This window comes from Euleptes europaea, chromosome 21 (assembly GCF_029931775.1).
Source record: "Euleptes europaea isolate rEulEur1 chromosome 21, rEulEur1.hap1, whole genome shotgun sequence".
In the NCBI taxonomy this organism is placed as follows: domain Eukaryota; kingdom Metazoa; phylum Chordata; class Lepidosauria; order Squamata; family Sphaerodactylidae; genus Euleptes; species Euleptes europaea.
This window is the reverse complement of record NC_079332.1, coordinates 11,458,504-11,476,854: the sequence shown is the minus strand read 5'-3', so window position 1 is coordinate 11,476,854 and position 18,351 is coordinate 11,458,504. Positions and strand designations below refer to the sequence as shown.

General features: G+C 49.8%; 1 protein-coding gene across 1 annotated transcript; it reads right to left on the bottom strand.

The window, feature by feature from the left end:
- Positions 1 to 6,293: 6,293 nt before the first annotated feature.
- On the bottom strand, positions 6,294 to 16,741 carry NATD1 (N-acetyltransferase domain containing 1). Its single transcript, XM_056866409.1, has 3 exons — positions 16,632 to 16,741; positions 8,611 to 8,729; positions 6,294 to 6,413 (listed from the first exon to the last, which is right to left on the bottom strand). Exons 1-3 carry the CDS (start codon positions 16,726 to 16,728, stop codon positions 6,297 to 6,299), a joined length of 333 nt encoding a protein of 110 aa, XP_056722387.1. The 5' UTR covers positions 16,729 to 16,741; the 3' UTR covers positions 6,294 to 6,296.
- Positions 16,742 to 18,351: the final 1,610 nt, after the last annotated feature.

Here is an 18,351-nt window from a genome sequence, read left to right as displayed (position 1 = left end):
AATATTTTCTGGCAGGGTATGAGCTTTCTGAAGAAGTGAGCTGTGGCTGACGAAAGCTCACACCCTGCCAGAAGATATTCTTGTTAGTCCTAAAAACCTCCAGACTAACAAAGACTATAGTCAACAATAGCCATGGAGATTAGCTTTGGACTTCACACATTAACAGATCTCTTCAGGATACAATGGTTCCAATATTAACATACCACACCGTCATTAGCACATTATCTTGATACTTACAGGACAATGATTAGCACATTACTTTTGCAGGACAATGACTCAGCTCAAACCCAACCCCTCTCTGACTATATCTTCCTACACACTTGACACTGAGAGACACTGTCCTTCAGTGTTACTCCTCTGAAGATGCCTGCCACAGCTGCTGGCGAAACGTCAGGAAAGAAAATTCCAAGACCACAGTTACACAGCCTGGATAACCTACAAGAACCAATTCTTGTTAGTCTTTAAGGTGCTACTGGACTCTTGCTCTTCTCTACTATATTGAAGAGTCCGCTTAAGGGACAGGATCGGGCCCGCTTTACTCCCAAGCAAGCGCGTTCTCACGACTCCAAACCCGTGCCAAAGCCTGATCTTAACGCCCTTGAAGTCCCTCTGCAGTTACTTCTCACTTGCTTGCAGTGACTGGAACTGGACTTCTGGAGGAGAGGGTGGGGGAACAGGCTCTCTGTTCTAAGGTCATTGGGGTCACTCCGAATTCTCCTTTTGGAGTTAGTCTCCCCGCAAAGGGCTCGGGTGACAACTGTCCCACCTTCCCGTTGACTAGCTTGAGCATCGCACCCCAAACATGCTTCCACTTTTGCTGTGCGCTTACGTTTGGGCATACCTTGGAAATATTGTCGAAGGCTTTCACGGGCAGAGTTCATTGGTTCTTGTAGGTTATCCGGGCTGTGGGACAAGACCACGGTCACACAGCCCAGATGACCTACAAGAACCAATACCTTGGAAATGTTTCTGTGTGTTTTACCGTCCCAACAACCCTGTCAGCTAAACGACAGATATGCCCGTTTAAGAAAACAGAGCCTGAAATATACTGACTCCCACCCCCTGTCATATGCACATACACACAAGACCACAACATGATATAGCTTAACCCAGCGGTTCCCAAACTTTTTGAGTCATGGAGTACTTTTCAGGAGAGAAATTCATCACGGAGCACTAATTTTCACCTAGCACCTATATACTAAACCAAACGACAGCAGTATTTTGCTTTCCAAGATCTTCAGGGAGCACTAGGAGATGTTTCATGGAGCACCAAGTGCTCCATTGAGCACAGTTTGGGAACTGCTGGTAACCTATTCTCCAGGCAAGCAAACTTGTTATTTGAACAAGCCTTGGGCCCTGCCTGGTAATCTGCACTTGATCAGAGATGCATTCGAGAATCTCTGCACTTTCACATCCATTGCCAAAAAAGGGAAGGAGGGTGGGTGGGTGGGTAACGGTTGACATAGAAGAGATGGGGACCGTTCAAGTATGAATGTCCATTTAAAAATGTCATTGCAGTTTTGTTATTCTACTGCAGATGACAAAACACACACAAAAAGGTCACAAATCCAGCAGCACATGCTCACCATTTAATGTGAGCTTTGCTGGAGATAAGTAGCTTTTCTCCTCTTGTTAAATATAGCTCACATACAGTTTGTTGCCATCTCCCAAACTCAGAACTGCAATTTCTCACAGATAGTGCCTGTATCCTGCTGCCTTCAAAAGATAGTTTGTCAGATTCTCTCATTTGGAACAGCCTCTGCTTGTCCTGACTGTATGGGAAATCACATCGACCTGCTCTGTCCAGGATCTCAGCTGCCATCTCCTGGCAGATACTGCATAATATCAACACACACACCCAAAAAACTTTTCTTGAGGTAAAGGTCTCCTGTGCAAGCACTGGGTCATTCCTGACCCATGGGGTGACGTCACATCACGACGTTTACTAGGCAGACTGTGTTTACGGGGTGGTTAGCCAGTGTCTTCCCCGGTCATCTTCCCCTTACCCCCAGCAAGCCAGGTCCTCATTTGACTGACCTCGGAAGGATGGAAGGCTGAGTCAACCTTGAGCTAATCCCTCTCAAACAGAACGCTTGCTAGATTTGCCCGCGTTCTCACTTTTTTTACTTTCCGTCTGTTGGACATTCCCTGCTGACAAATCCCTTCCTCGGTAATTTTCTGTTCATCTGATGTCAACATGCTGCTTCCCTGCTTTGGCCTGGAGGTTTATTTATTTACACATTATTTATAGTCCGCCTTTCTCACTGGGACGCAAGGCGGATTATGCAGAGTGAGGCAATACAGTCGACAGGATGGGGAGGGGCTGTGGATCAGTGGCAGAGCATCTGCAGAAGGTCCCAGGTTCAATCCCCCGCCATTTCCAGTTAAAGGGACTAGGCTAGTAGGTGATATGAAGGACCTCAGCCTGAGACCCTGGAGAGCCGCTGCCGGTCTGAGCAGACAATACTGACTTTGATGGACCAAGGGTCTGATTCAGTAGAAGGCAGCTTCATGTGTTCACGTGACACCTAACAAACAATGCAATAGGATTTGGGGCTGTAGAAAGGAAGCAAACAGAAATATGAAAACAGAACTGAAATAAAGCATAATCATTAACATTAAACAATGCAAAATTAAAAAGTAGGCTCCTACCTTACGGCAATAGGCAATACAAGCTACACACAGTAACGGGGGCTCTTTTTAAAATCACACTGGAAGCAGGGAAGCAACACCCCAGTATCTGCCGACTGAAGTCACTGAGGCCAGCTCTTCTACCACCAGGAATTGGGAACCATGACGGATTTCCATACAAGATGAGCAGTTCTTCAGCGTGGTGTAGTGGTTAAGAGCGGTGGTTTGGAGCAGTGGAGTCTGATCTGGAGAACCGGGTTTGATTCCCCACTCCTCCACATGAGCGGCGGAGGCTAATCTGGTGAACTGGATTTGTTTCCCTGCTCCTACACACGAAGACCGCTGGGTGACCTTGGGCTAGTCACAGCTCTCTCAGCCCCACCTACCTCACAAGGTGTCTGTTGTGGGGAAGGGAAGGTGATGGTAAGCCGGTTTGATTCTTCCTTAAATGGTAGAGAAAGTCGGGATATAAAAACTAATTATTATTATTATTATTCCTCCTCTTCTTCTTCTTAAGAACAAAAGAAAAACCCTGCTGGATTAGACCAAGGCCCATCAAGTCCAGCAGTCTGTTCACACAGTCTATTCTTCATGTACCATTATTTTTTAGAGCCAGCAATAACCTTAAACAGTTTCCATCACATCATGTCCAGCGGCTCTCTCTCCAACTGTCCCACTCAACAGCCGTGGAACTCAGCAGAATATTATTTTTAAAGGCACACAAGCCATGCCCCCTTCAAATGCATCAAAGCGGAACAGAGCATGACTATTAAACCAGCTTCCACTTTGGGGCAGATATTTTGGGAACACATCCCTGGAGGTGAGTAAACCCCTCTGCAATGGGAATTTTTCTCCCCTTGCCGAACGCAAGCAGCCGAGTCTAGGCGGATTGATTTAGCCACACCTTTTATTGAATTCCACGCAACAAAGTTGGGTTTAATGAAGAATATGGTTCACAGGAAAAGGATCGTGTTAGACACAAAGAACCACCAAATGGTCAGGTTTTTTTAAAAAACAAGTCCTGAGTAGGAAAGGCACATTATTTAACCACAACAGAATCAGAAAGGGGAGGAAAGAAATTAAAATAAATCCACATTGAGAAAAAAACAACAACACTGGAAGGAACAGCTGAGTATAAATCTTACATCTGATGGACTTGGAAGCTGTATTGTTGGCCCACCTGGCTTTTTAGCACAAATGGACGTTGTGCCTTAAAATCCATTTGTCAGAGGGCTTTTTATGATCGATAATCCCAGCAGCAAGTCAGAGTGGTCCAGGTCTTCTCGAGCTGCAAAGACCACCCTTATCCCAGAGATGAGCTACTAAAAACACAGGCAGGGCAGGGGGTGAAGCTTTCCACCACAGTTGACTTGGGAACTTACTTCCGTAGTAAGGGATAGGTTATTGAGCGCACAGCCCCTAGCCTTGATGGGGAGGTTGTTCTTTGAGAAAAGCATTGTTCTTTGACAAAACTGAACCAGAGAGAACAGAGATGGTACAGAAGAAAACTCTGTGGCCATCTTTAAGTTACTATTGAAAAAAAACACCCATCTCCGTGGGATCAGAGACCGTTTTAGCACCTCAGCATAAAGCTGCAGCGATAGTGGGAAACAGAGAGGGTCTTTAAGGCCAGGTTGGCTCATCTCGATTTTGCCAAACTTCACCCGAAGTTAAAGAAAGGGCCACCATCCCGCCCCAGAGCATTCATCCGCCACCCGGAGACAATAACCCCCCTGCATCAAACATACCGTAACTCTTTTGTGGGTTCCTTAAGGAAGTTGTGTGTCCGGCAACCCCACATACAGGCCAGGTGTGTGTATAAAAGCAGCGGGGGCGAAGATCTTGTTCTCGCTTCTTTTGAAAGGCACCCACAGAATTATATTCCAGGTACGAGTAGCACCTTATGGGACAGGAAGGAAACAGAACTGGCCGCCACAGATCCACAAGGCGGCTGGGTTTGTTAGCTGCACAATGTCCGATTTTGCCCTCGCTCTGTTCCTTGCTGGATGGGGCAACAGCCCACACAGGCGTCATGGAAGCTGGCTTGGAAGACTGCGGGTTTTCCCTGCCCTGGAGAGACAGGAGAGACGTGCGCAAGGACGGAACATCCGTCGCAAACTTCGAAAACAGCCGAGAGCCAGTTTTAACGAGACGGAACGGCCTTATTGCTGGTAATAACGGGAGTGTGAACTCAGCAGCCCGAACTTCCTGTCGACGCGGGTGTCCCAACCAAAGACCTAGTCCTGGAGTTCCATCAGATCGCCCAGCTGGACGGATCGGGGCCAGGTTGGGCAGAGGGGGTTGCCATTTGACCCCTCCAGAGCAGCTGTAGCACCCACTCCAGCTTGCAATTGCAACAGCAACCTCGGCCTGGCGTGGTTTTGCAGAACAATAAAGGCCTCTCCCAAATCCCCTCATTTCTGCTTATCAGCCTCCGTTCTGGGGACAGCATTAGGGGAAACGGGGGGCGGGGAGGAAGAGACAGTGGGCAGAAACCCTGGCCTAGAGTAAGACTGTGTATCCACAGAAGACTTGCTAATTCCTCCCCCTCCCCCAAGGAGCGAAGGTTGGGTTAAAACACACACGTTGCTTCGCTTGAGGAGGAGTCAAAAGAACCCGTGGCGTTCAGATAACAAGTCCCGATAACCCTTTGGGAGGGGGAAGCTTAGAATTTGTAAATCTTAGGGTTCTGCTCCCCTTTCTCCTCAGCCCATTTCCCTTAGAGATCCAAGAAGCGACTCGTGAGAACGCCAGACTTTCCTATTGCTCAGTGCCCAGAATTCATTTTCCCCAAACTCTGGCTTTGCATCACCATTTCCTTTCTCTCCCCCCCGCCACCGCAACTCTTGGGTCTGTTATCGGTTCTCCCCGACACCAAGCCGTATCCCTCCACTTGATAAGAACCCGGGGTTCCCCTCAAAAACAAACCCCCCAAACAAACACAGCAGCAGACGTGAGCGTTTTTTAAGTTTCCCACCCAACTGGATCAACGGATTAACACCCCCCCTCCCATTTCCACTTCTGTCGGGCGGCTGCTGTGACTCGAGCAGAAAACAAGAACTATTCCTCGCTTGCGCCGGTGGAAGCCTATCCAGATCATACCACCTCTGAAACGCCATGCTGATAGTACTGGAACTCCGTCTCCCCCCAGGTCCTATCCAGGTTTATTCTACCCAGTTAGAATTATCTCCCTTGTACTATATTAAAACACGGTTCGGGAGCTGCCCAGATATCACGAGAACGGTCTCTGCTCCCTCACGAGCGTGGTATCCAGACTCTTCCAGCTGTGTTTGGCGACAAGTTCACCGGCGCCAGGTTTCTTCAACGGCACCCCTGAACACCTCATACCTTTGAGAGGAAGAACAAAAGATGACAATCCTGTCCGCCACTGCTATTGCCTCGAGCAAACACCGGATGGTTCCTTCCGAGAAGGCCTGCATACGCAACGCAATTCCAGGTCAGCCAAAAAGCGCTGGAAGAACCGGAGGTGGATGAAAGCGTCGACCGGTCGATCACGCATTGCGTCCTTACAAAAATAAGAATCTAGAGCAAGGGCCGTGTGACTGGGGGCCCAGAACCAGCGCAAGAATGAAGGCTGATGTTGCAAAGTCAGGGACCGGGCTATCAAGTTTCCGAGCCATCCGGGCCCAGTGAGGGTTACTCCGTTAGGACTGCAAACGTTCCAGATATTGAGGCAGCGGGTTCTCTTTGACGTATTTCTGGATGTACCAACACGTGAGGTGAGCTTTCAAGTCCTCTTCCACCACGAAATCCAAGGCTGCCTGAAAACACAAAGGAAGAAGAAAAAGAAAAAGAAGAGTTGAAGAAGACGAAGAAGAAGAAGAGTTGGTTTTTATATGCCGACTTTCTCTACCATTTACGGAAGAATAAAACCGACTTACATCACCTTCCCTTCCTCTCCCCACAACAGACACCCTGTGAGGTAGGTGAGGCTGAGAGTGTGTGACTAGCCCAAGGTCACCCAGCTGGCTTCATATGTGTAGGACTGGGGAAACCAACCCGGCTCACCAGATTAGCATCCGCCGCTCATGTGGAAGAGCAGGGAATCGAACCCGGTTCTCCAGATCAGAGTCCACCGCTCCAAACCACCGCTCTTAACCACTATACCACGCTGGCTCTCACGTTGGTTTTTATATGCCGACTTTCTCTACCTTTAAGGAGAATCAAACCGGCTTACAATCGCCTTCCTCTCCCCGCAACAGACACCCTGTGAGGTAGGTGGGGCTGAGAGAGTTTGGAGAGAACTGTGACTAGCCCAAGGCCACCCAGCTGGCTTCATGTGTAGGAGCAGGGAAACCAACCCGGTTCACCAGATTAGCATCTGCCGCTCATGTGGAGGAGTGGGGAATCAAACCCGGTCCTCCAGATTAGAGTTCTCCAGATTAAAGTGGCTGCTTCAGAGGGTGGGCTCGAAGGTACTGTATCCCTCTCGGCCCCTCCCCTTCCCAAACCCCACCCTCCTCAGGCTCCACCTTTCCAATAGCTAGGTATTTCCAACCTTGAGCTGGCAACCCTACCAGTAACCTTTTTTCTTGCAAATGGCGTCAACGGCATGTAGTTAGACAAGCAAACGAACTGCCTCGCCACACTGCTCTCCTCGTCCCCAAAGCAGCTTGCAGGGCTGTCCAGAGCAGAGTTAGACCCTCCCGAGTCCAACGGGCTCAGGAGGGTCTAGCTCGGCTCAGGACAACACTGCCTGCTGCTTCCAAATGCTTCGGGACAGCGGAACGTACAGAAGACACAGCCGCAACGGCAAAGTGGGGGAAAAACATGGGCCTTCATCAAGAATTATTAAAGCAGGTTTTAATTGGACATATAGCCTTCCGTCGTCTACCTCATGCTCTCCGCTTCTGGCTTCCTTCATCTTCCCCTGTTACTGTGTGGCCGGGGCCAGTAACACTCTCTCACACTCTTTCTCCAGCGAGAGCCAGCGTGGTGTAGTGGTTAAGAGCGGTGGTTTGGAGCGCTGGACTCTGATCTGGAAAACTGGGTTCGATTCCCCACTCATCCACATGAGCGGCGGAGGCTAATCTGGTGAACTGGGTGGGTTTCCCCACTCCTCCACATGAAGCCAGCTGGGTGACCTTAGGCTAGTCACAGCTCTCTCAGCCCCACCAACCTCACAGGGTGTCTGTTGAGGGAGGGTCACGGAAAGTGGCTGTAAACCGGTTAGATTTGTTAAAAGACATCAATGGGTTTGTTTCTCATAGGACTACCCTGTATGCTCTGGCAGAAAAGAAAATAAGGGCCAATACGGCTGCTAAGGGAGCTGATCCTTCAAGTTGATTTTAATGGTCGCTAGGTCCTATTGGAGGAGTCCCGTGGAGCAGAGTGGTAAACTGCAGTACTGCAGTCCAAGCTCTGCTCACGACCTGAGTTCGATTCTGGCGGAAGTTGGTTTTAGGTAGCCAGCTCAAGGTTGACTCAGCCTTCGATCCTTCTGAGGTCGGTAAAATGAGTACTCAGCTTGCTGGGGGTAAAGGGAAGATGACTGGGGAAGGCACTTGCAAACTACCCTGTAAATAAAGTCTGCCTAGTAAACGTCGGGATGTGACATCACCCCATGGGTCAGGAATGACCCGGTGCTTGCACAGGGGATCTTTACCTTTTTAGGTCCTATTGGCCGATTGGGACACCACCACAATTTTTAGTGTTTTTTTTTTTTTGGTATGCATCGATTTAGCATAATTTTATTATGTATATTTATTATTAATCCAGAATTTTATTAACCTAATATTTCCTTTTATGTATGTGGTGTCCTTGACATGTTTGTAATGGCCTATGGCTAAATGCAAATAAAACCATTCATTCACTCACTCTCTCTCTCATTTGCCTCACGATGAAGGGAGAACCACATCTGCCATCCCGAGTGTGGAAATCAACAACTACCACCGCTACTGAAGAGGCCTACAAGGGTTCCCCGCCCCCCCGACCAAAAGTACTCTTCAAAATCCATACCTTTGCCAGATGTTTGGCTATTCCTCTCCCTCGGTAGGCATCGGGGACTTCCGTGTGCTGCAGGTCCACAATCCGCTTCCCCACGTATTCGTACAGCAGGACGGCTTTGTCGTGGCAACCTGCAGAAGGTCAGAAAAGCAGTGAAGGTTCTCGCACGCAGAAGCGCCAACGGAGGGGGGAAGAGTGTAGACAATTTGCCGGGATGGACGGTTTGCAAACTCATCAGTACTGTATTGCCATGCATGTATTTTTTATGCATGGTACGGAGACACCTACCTCACAAGGTGTCTGTTATGGGGAGGAGAAGGGAAGGCGATCAGAAGCCGCTTTGAGACTCCTTAAAGCAGGGTGGGGAACGTCAGGCCCGGGGGCCGTATAAGGCCCGCGAAATCATGTGGTCTGGCCCTTCGTGGGTCCTGGCAGATCTCTAGCTCAGAAGGATCTAAGACTGGCGATCTGCCCCCTCCCGTAGACAGGAATAGCCTCTATTCAAGGCGGATGTGAGTTTGTTTTGCCAAGAAAAGGAACCTTTTTTCCCCCTTGCAGAAGAGTCGTTGGCTATGGAGCTGCTGGGACCGCCCAATAAACCGTGTTAACCCTTTCCCACCCGGGCCGTGGAGAAACTACGCGGCAGACACTCGGAGCCGTCTCTGGTCGTGCCTCTTGGCTAGATGTTTGACCAAATATAGCAGGCTAATTTTTAAGTTGATAATTGTGTATGGCCCGTGAATGATGTTATAAATATCCAAATGGCTCTTGGCAGAAAAAAGGTTCCCCACCCCTGCCTTAAAGGTAGAGAAAAGCGGGGTATAAAAAACCAACTCTTCTTCTTCAATTGAGCCTTAAATTGGGCAGGCAACAAAGTGACTGTCCCCCCCACCCAATTTTTTCAATGCTTCTGTGCCAGATTCCTTTCTTGCTTCCACGGTATTCCAGAGGCTGGAAACAGGCTAGTACTCCACAGCCACAAAAGCATTCCCAAAAGCCTCTGCAGTGAAATGTTGGCGGACTGAATGAAAAGAAAGGCTCCTATTGATTCTGCATGGGGTGGGGGCAGAAGAGGCAGTGGGGGGGGTGTTCATACACATATATATATAAATATGAATGATCACACACAACTATGAATGATCCCAGGCAGAATAAAAAGCCTCCATGTATGCACTGAATGGCACCAGGGCGCCGCTACGGCGTTTGTCAATTCAGCGGCACGCCGTGGAGGAGGCTGGTACGACCCCCCCAACTGGAGAGGGGAGAGGAGGGGCTCAGCCTCCTTGGGGAGCCGAAAGTCTGGAGCTCGGCAGCCACATAGTTCAGCCCAGGGCCGCCGGGTGGAAAGCTTTGTCGGGGGCAAAGAACGGGCCAGCGCAGGGGAAGCATTTCCAAGCCTGTTTGCATGGCTTCCTTAAACCTTTCACACACTCTAAGTAGAGTTGCCAGGTCTCTCTTCACCATCGATGGGAGGTTTTGGGGGCGGAGCCTGAGGAGGGTGGGGTTTGGGGAGGGGAGGGACTTCAATGACATAGAATCCAATTGCCAAAGTGGCCCTTTTCTCCAGGGGAACTGATCTCTATCGGCTGGAGATCAGTTGTAATAGCAGGAGATCTTCTGCTATTACCTGGAGGTTTGGCAATCAAAATTAGGTCTATTGCCCCAAGAAATTGCTACTGGAAATCACAAGCACTTATGGCAGGTTGGCAACCCTAACTCTAAGACAGGGGTGTCAGACATAAGGCCCATGGGCTGGATCCGGCCCCGGATCCAGCCCCTTGAGAACCAGCGTGGTGTAGTGGTTAAGAGCAGTGTTTTGGAGCGGTGGACTCTGATCTGGAGAACCGGGTTCAATTCCCCCACTCCTCCACATGAGTGGCGGAGGCTAATCTGGTGAACCGGGTTGGTTTCCCCTCCACATGAAGCCAGCTGGGTGACCTCGGGCTAATCACACTCTCTCAGCCCCACCTACCTCCCAGGGTGTCTGTTGTGGGGAGGGGAAGGGAAGGCGATTGTAAGCTGGTTTGAGTCTTCCTTAAGTGGTAGAGAAAGTCGACATATAAAAACCAGCTCTTCTTATCCAGCTCGCGAGGCAGCCACCCTCACCCCACACTCAATCTGAGTTGGCAAAGCATGGCCCGGCCCAACCAAGTGACATTTCTGTCATATCCAGCCCTCGTAACAAATGAGTTCGACACCCCTGGTCTAGGAACTTTTGTTCACACATTGTGAATTCATCCGGAACATTTGAGATGAAATGTTTTTTGGGGGAGGGGGCAATTTGCAAGCCCCCCCTTTTTGTTTTCGCAACCTTCCCAAAAAAATATTTGGCGAGAGTAACCCCAGCTGGATCTCCGATGACCAGGAAGGGACGGAGGCAGGAAACCAAACCATGCTGATTCACCCACACACACACACTCAAGTTGCCACCTGCCGCAAGTGATTCACAAGGCTGCCGGCCTGGGTTTTTACTCGCTTGCATCTACGGGCTGATCCGGAAGTTGTGTTCATACATCAAAGGTGGGGAGGGGGAGGGAGAGGCAGCAAAGTTGTGGCTCAAGAGGGCCAAGCTAGGAGAAGAGAGTTTAAAAGGGGCCTTTGGAAGCGCGACCCACAAGCTGACCGACAGCCCCCGTGGAAAGTAGCGAGATTCACACCGCAGCCGAAGAATTTACTGTACGGGCCGTTCAGGGGGCTATGTCAGTCTTCGCCCAGAGTTTAGCAACTTGCATGCCGAACCAAACTGGGTTTAAAAAATAATAATGATTCCTGCTCTTTGCCATCTCTGCAACTTTCACGCCATCTGCAAACGGGAGACCCCCTCTGGGCCTTATGCCGAGGGAAGTGCCGCTAATACCATCCCGGCAAAGGGCCACAGAAGAGAGGAGAAGCCGAATTAAGAGGGACACTCTGTTCCGACAGGCAGCGGCTGGTCTCTTTTGATCTAGGACAAACCCTGCTTAGAGGGCTGTTTTTGCTCTCCGTAATGATCCCGAGCAACTGGGCACGTTACGACAAGGTGGGGGGGAAGCAAACACACCCGGATGCACCCACAACCATAGAGAGCGTTAAGCCGGCACTAGCGGGTGCTCAAGAACCTGCTGCACAAACCGTCTCGCTCACGTTTGACACTCTTCAGGGTTCACCTTTGAGTCCAAGGAGGAGAGAAAGCAAGCGGAGTGCGTCGACTTCAATTAAAACTCCTGCACCTCGCTAAAAATAAGTTCAGGCTGAAACATTTTCCGCCTGAGAAAACAACTCCCCTCCCCAAATTAAAGCATGCAGATCTTTGGAAGAAGGAGGAGGAGTTGGTTTTTATATGCCGACTTTCCGTACCTTTTAAGGAGAATCAAACTGGCTTGCAATCGCCTTCCCTTCCCCTCCCCACAACAAACACCTTGTGAGGTAGGTGGGGCTGAGAGAGTGTGACTAGCCCAAGGTCACCCAGCTGGTTTCATGTGGAGGAGTGGGGAAACCGACCCGGTTCACCAGATTAAGAGTCCACCGCTCTTAACCACTACAGATACATCTTCCAGTCAGGAAGATGGGCTTTAGAAAAGGATAGACCTGACAACGATGCTACTCAGGATGGCTCAATGGAGCCTCCCCGTTCGGGGGTAACGTACCTCTGACTTTCTAATGACAGTTGCCTCCCTACCCTCCTTATGGACTGGCCTCTGTGAAATCCTGGATTCGCTGTAACCAATCCAGAGCCAGTGGGGTGTACTGGTTAAGAGTGGCAGACTCTAATCAGGAGAACCAGGTTCGATTCCCTGCTCCTCCACATAAGAGGATTTACAACTTAGGGTTGCCAGATCTGGGTTGAAAAATACCTGGAGTGTTAGTGGGGTGGAGTCTGAGGAGGGTAGGGTTTGGGGAGGGGAGGGGACTTCAATGGGGGTTTAATGCCACAGAGTCCACCTTCCAAAGCGGCCCTTTTCTCCAGGGGAACTGATCTCTGTCGCCCGGAGATCAGCGGTGATCCCTGGAGATCGCCAGCCACCACCTGGAGGGTGGGGACCCTGCGTTCCAGTCCCTTGTTCCACAGTCTACTCAACAGTTCGATAGAAACGCACTGCCGATACCAGAGGCGTGTTAATCCCACGGTGTTCCTGGTACGCCTTGTTTTATGTTCGGGAGCCCAAACCTAACATCTGTTCACTGTTCGTTTTCTTATGTCAACATAGACCTCGCACCCCATACCCTCTCGACTGTCTCTTTTCTGAGCTAGAGAAACTAAGCACCCTATTACAATACCTTTTCGCTTGTATACGTGGGGGTTTTTTGTTTTTTTTAAAACAATCCAGCTGATTTACAGCTCAGCAGATTTCCTGCGGGAATCCATCACTACGAAACTATTTTAACCTTGTGCTATTTAAAGAGGGTACTGTTTGGCTGGCGTGTTCTCTCTGTAGCTTTCAGCCGCCCTGCAAGATTCATTTGCTGTTTGCTTTCAACCATTGTTAAGCCTGAAAAACAGTATGTGATACTTAGTGGTTTTTCAGGGGAGGGGGAAGGGAAATAAAATCTGTACTTTACTATTCTTAGCAGTTTATGAACAAAGTCTCCTTCTGGGTATGTAATTTTTTGAATTGTTTATCCATTTTAAAATACCCTGCAATTTGTGTAAGGCTAGAGCATAGACTTTTTTTTTTTTAATTTTTACCAAAAATAGAAATTATATTTTATCTGAGGATTTTAAAGAGCCATTTGCTTTCTTGCTTCTAGCAAGTGAGAATCGCCTCCAGGCTGGGGTTGCCAACTCCAGGTTGGGAAATACCTAGAAATTTAAGGGGTGGAGCCTGAGGAAGGCAGGGTTTGGAGAGGGGAGATTACTTAGGCACAACAGTACAATGCCACAGAGTTCACCCTCCAAAGCAGCCATTTTCTCCAGGGGAACTGATCGTGGACATCTGGAGATCAGTTGTAATAGCTGAAGATCTCCAGGTGCCACCTGGAAACGAAGAGTACAGTCTGCGCTGGTTTTTGCAGAAGCAGAGCAAGAGAAGAAGAGTTGGTTTTTATATGCCGACTTTCTCTACCTTTTAAAGAGAACCAAACTGGCTTACAGTCTCCTTCCCTTCCCCTCCCCACCACAGCCACTCTGTGAGGCAGGTGGGGCGGAGAGAGCTCTAAGATAGCCGTGACTAGCCCAAGGTCACCCAGCAGGCTTCATGTGGAGGGGTGGGGAATCAAACCAGGTTCTCCAGGTTAGAGTCCGCCGGTCGTGTGGAGGAAAGGGGAAACCAACCCAGTTCTCCAGATTAGAGTCCACTGCTCTTAACCACTACACCATGCTGGCTCTCAGACAGTCAGTTGGAAACTCTTCCCTCTCTAACCCTAACCCTGCAGGCTGTTTTTCCAAGAAGCAGCATGCGTTATATCAAGGGACATCCCTCGGCCTCTTCCGTCCCTACCGGGGCCTGCTCGATTATATGTCTCTGCTACTAATAACAAGGCCTGCACAGCGCCGTGCTCTTCCTCACCTTGCAGTGAGAACCTTTCTTCCTTTTTGCAAAACCAGGGAGCGAGCATATCGACCACTCGAGCCGGGTCCCCGCGAGGCCCTCCTAGCCACAACCGTTAAACTCGCACCCGCAGAACTCCGCCCGAGCCGAGGTCGGCTTCATCTTGACACACAGCACAATCTTAGGACAAATTATCTTTGTTAACAAAACACCCAGCCCTTCCGGAAGCACTCAGGTTTTCCATATCTTGACCCAGCCAGTGAATGGTGGAAACTCGTAGTTCAGGGGTGCGCAGACCCCCAATCTTGCACTGTCTATCTTTTTTGAATGAATCATTATTGCTCGTTGACAACATCTTAAGAATTCATAACATAGAGAAACGAAGAAACAAAGAAATGAACAATTTTAGAATAAACACAATTAATAAAAGATTTTATCCATTTGTGGTGCACGGTAAATTTGCGCTATCAGAGCTATTTGATAGCTTTAGGACCATTACGTGTGCTAGGCGTTTCGCTGTCTGATGTACTTTCTCAGTATGTGAGTCTAGATCGGATAAAAGAAACGGTATAATCCAAGGTTTTAATGGGAGGCCGTACTTTACTAATATAGGCGAAATCCATCAGGTTCTCTCTGCTTCCCATTTCTTACAAAAGAGGATCAGGTGATCTAAAGTTGCAACTGCCCTGTCTCCACAGTTGCACAAATGGTCGCTAAAAGGAATTAAAAAAAAATGACCATTCAAAACCTGTGTAGGGAATGCATTCAATCTCGCCAAAGTAAAAGCACGCCTTTGGTCAGGGTCTTTATATATCATTTCATAAACCTTTGATAGGCATAGTTCAAAAGACATCTCGTACAGATTATCACGATCAAAATCAAATCACACCAACCCAAGATGGTGTCAAAAGGTTGAAATATATGGGAAGGGGTTCTGGGGGAGGTATTCCCATTGCAGCAGTAGAGCAAACTCGGCGTGCTCTATTTTGAGACTATCTTTTTGGCGGTAGAATACCCACTCCCAAAGTGGCATTACTGACTCCCAAAGCAAAACATAAAAATAATGGTTTTTAAATGAGGGCAGAGAATCTCACAGCAAAGCCACGCTCTTCCTTGACCACGTCAAAAGCGCCTCAACAGGTCAGACCATCAGTTCGCATTCCTCGCGAGAACCCGGCCAGAATCCGGCACCCGAAACGGGCCAGAGGCCCACCGCAGGGTTATAATATACCTTCCACCATAGTGTGTATGTAGGGGACAACGTTATCAGCTGTATTTTTATTCCTTTGGCAGATAAATTCTCAAGGTTGGACTAGATGACCCTGGTGGTTCCTTCCAACTCTATGATTCAATGCAGGGGAGCACCCCCGATAATCCCAGGGGTATGGAAGCATCTTGCAATCATTCTGCAATGGAATGAGCCATTCTGCACACGCTCATTGGTACTTCCCCCTGCTTTACTTGGTGGCCTGGTTGGTCCAGGGTAGCTTGATCTCATCAGGTCTCAGAATCTTAGCAGGGTCAGCCCTGGACAGTACTTGGATTGGAGACCACCAGAGTGAAAAGGGGCACTCTGCACATGCTCATAGATGCTTTCTCTCCCCACCCCTTACCACAATAAGCCCATTTGAGTGTTCTGGCATTCAACCCTGTGGCTGGAAACAAGACAGCGGCCTTGCGTTGCAAACCCTTACTCCAAAGCAACCCTTCTTGAACTCGGCTATTCGATAATGACCCTTAACTTCCAGGGTTTCAAGCGCCACGTCTGGACTTAATTGAAGCCCCTGGCCCTTAGACATGAAATAACACAAGTTGCAAAACCCAGATTTAAAGCCCTCGGCCCTTTAAGGAATGACCCAAAAGCAACCGTTCGGAGAAAGGAACAAAGAAGGAGTTTTTTAATTTAGTGAGTTTGTACCAGAGAGTGAGGGGGGGGGGCTGAAAATAGGGGGGGTCCAATGTCAGACATTTATAAATAGATCCAGCAAGGACAGGTGTTCCCCTGTCAACCAGCAAGTAACCAACACAGCAGGAAAACTGGTGGCAGTAAGGAGAACTCGTACAGAGCGGGGTGCGGGGAGAGAGCGCTAAAGCAGGCATACAATTTCTCAGTCACCCCCATCTCTTTCTTTCTCCCCCCCCCCCTTCAAATCTCCCCGTATCCAGTTGCTAAGGGGCTGACACCGCCGCTAATCTGTTGCATAACCAATCTCGCTGCAGCAGGGACGGTAGGGTGGAGGGTGGGGGGAGAGAATCACAATAATAATTAAAGAGGGAAAGCAAGCGACCCCCCTCCGCCCCCCCCAAACTCCAACAGGGAGAGATTTCCCTCGGTCAGCCTTTCTAGGGGAAGAACGCCAGTGGGTGGGTTTAGCTCAGCTCTCCCCATGGCCCGGCTTTACTTGCAAACAAAAGATTGGTGGTGGGGGGGGGGGAGAAAGAGGAAGAGAGAGGCCAGGAATCCAGCCAGGGAGAGAAGAGGTGAGGCAGGGAGAGGAAAGAGAGAGAAAGGGCACGATTCCCTGGTTTGGGTTTTTTTTTGGGGGGGGGGGTCTGGCTTTTTACCGTTCAGCCGCACGGTGAACTGCCTCCTCTTGCGGTCGTGCTCCACCTGGATGGGGCAGCTGGCTTCCAGGATGTTGAGCGGGGTGGCCTGGGCCATGGCTCCAGGTGGAGGTGTCTCCTCCTCCTCCTCCTCCTCCTCTCTCCTGGCGGGTCCCCCGGGCTGGGCTTCTCTTTTGTGAGCGTGGGGGGTGCCTTGGCCGGAGGGGGTCCTTCCACCCCTCCCCAGGAGCCAGAGGGATCAGGACCGATTGGCCAGCTGCTGGATCGCCTGGCTCGGTCCCTTGCCTTCTTCCTCCTCCTCCTCCTCCTCCTCCTCCTCCTCCTCCTCCTCCTCCTCCTCCTCCTCCTCCTCCTCCTCCTGCCCTGGGGAACTTCAACAGGGGGAGCAGCGAAGAGGGATCCTCATCTGCCTGCTGGAGCTGACATACACGCACACACCAACACACAAAAAGGAGCTAGGAAATCAGCTGTGAACTCACGTGCCGGCCGGCCGGCCAATCGCCGCCCTGCTTTTTTTTGTTTTGATACATTCCATTCGACTCTTAAAGGGGCAGGCCTACCTGGCTTAAGTCAGCCCCCCACCCCACCACTTATTTATGGCTGTTCTGTTGAAAGACTAGGGTTGCCAACCTCCAGGTCTCGCCTGGAGATCTCCTGCTGTTACAGCTGATCTCCGGGCGACAGAGATCAGCTCCCCTGGAGGAAATGGGCCGCTTTGGCAAGTGGGCTCTTTGGCATTGAAGTCCCTCCCCAAAACCCTGCCCTCCCCAGGCTCCACCCTAGGGTTGCCAACCTCCAGGTCTCACCTGGAGATCTCCTGCTGTTACAGCTGACCTCCGGGTGACAGAGATCAGCTCCCCTGGAGGAAATGGGCCGCTTTGGCAAGTGGGCTCTATGGCATTGAAGTCCCTCCCCGAAACCCTGCCCTCCCCAGGCTCCACCCTAGGGTTGCCAATCTCAAGGTGTCACCTGGATATCTCGTGCTATTATCTCTGGGTGACAGAGGGCACCTTGGCCATCTTCTGGGCATGGAGTAGGGGTCACTGGGGTGTGTGTGGGGGGATAGTTTGAAATTTCCTGCATTGGGCAGGGGGTTGGACTAGATGACCCAGGGGGTCCCTTCCAACTCCATGATTCTATGAGATCAGTTCTCCGGGAGGAAATGGCCCCTTTGGCAATTGGGCTCTATGGCATTGAAGTCCCTCCCCAAACCCTGCCCTCCCCAGGCTCCGCCCCAAAAGCCTCCCACCGGTGGCGAAGAGGGACCCTACAGAAGGATCTTTAATGTGTGAGTGAAGGTAATTTTGTGGCTGGCTCTGCCTCCTGAGATAGCCATTTTGTGGTGGCCAATTTGAGGCTGTGCCCGCCACGCTGTATCAGAATTCGAAATGTGCCCCCAGGCTCAAAAAGGTCAAAGACGCCTAAATTAGATCCTTACAGGGTGCTTTAGATGGCTCAGAATCATTCATGCACATTTATTATCTCATCGATTTTTACAAGTCTTGTATAAAAGAGGAATAATATTTTTAAAGCCTCCCCTTTTTTTGCGAAAGGGGCTCAGAGAGAATTAGAAAAATAAGAATTATATTAGAGAATTAGGAAAGTAAGACTCACAGCGCATTTATGGCCATAGTGAAATTTATGGCTTCATCACACACAGCATGTTCTTCTGCTTGTTCACTCCGAAGTAAGTGCTAATGGGATCAACCAGGCTTACTCC

What these genes read in the sequence shown, in the direction of transcription:
- NATD1 (XM_056866409.1), bottom strand. Translation starts at nt 16,728, where the DNA reads ATGGCCCAGGCCACCCCGCTCAACATCCTGGAAGCCAGCTGCCCCATC. An exon ending in GTTCACCGTGCGGCTGAACG is followed by an intron (nt 8,730 to 16,631) that starts GTAAAAAGCCAG and finishes GACCTTCTGCAG; the next exon opens with GTTGCCACGACAAAGCCGTC. An exon ending in TAGCCAAACATCTGGCAAAG is followed by an intron (nt 6,414 to 8,610) that starts GTATGGATTTTG and finishes TTGTGTTTTCAG; the next exon opens with GCAGCCTTGGATTTCGTGGT.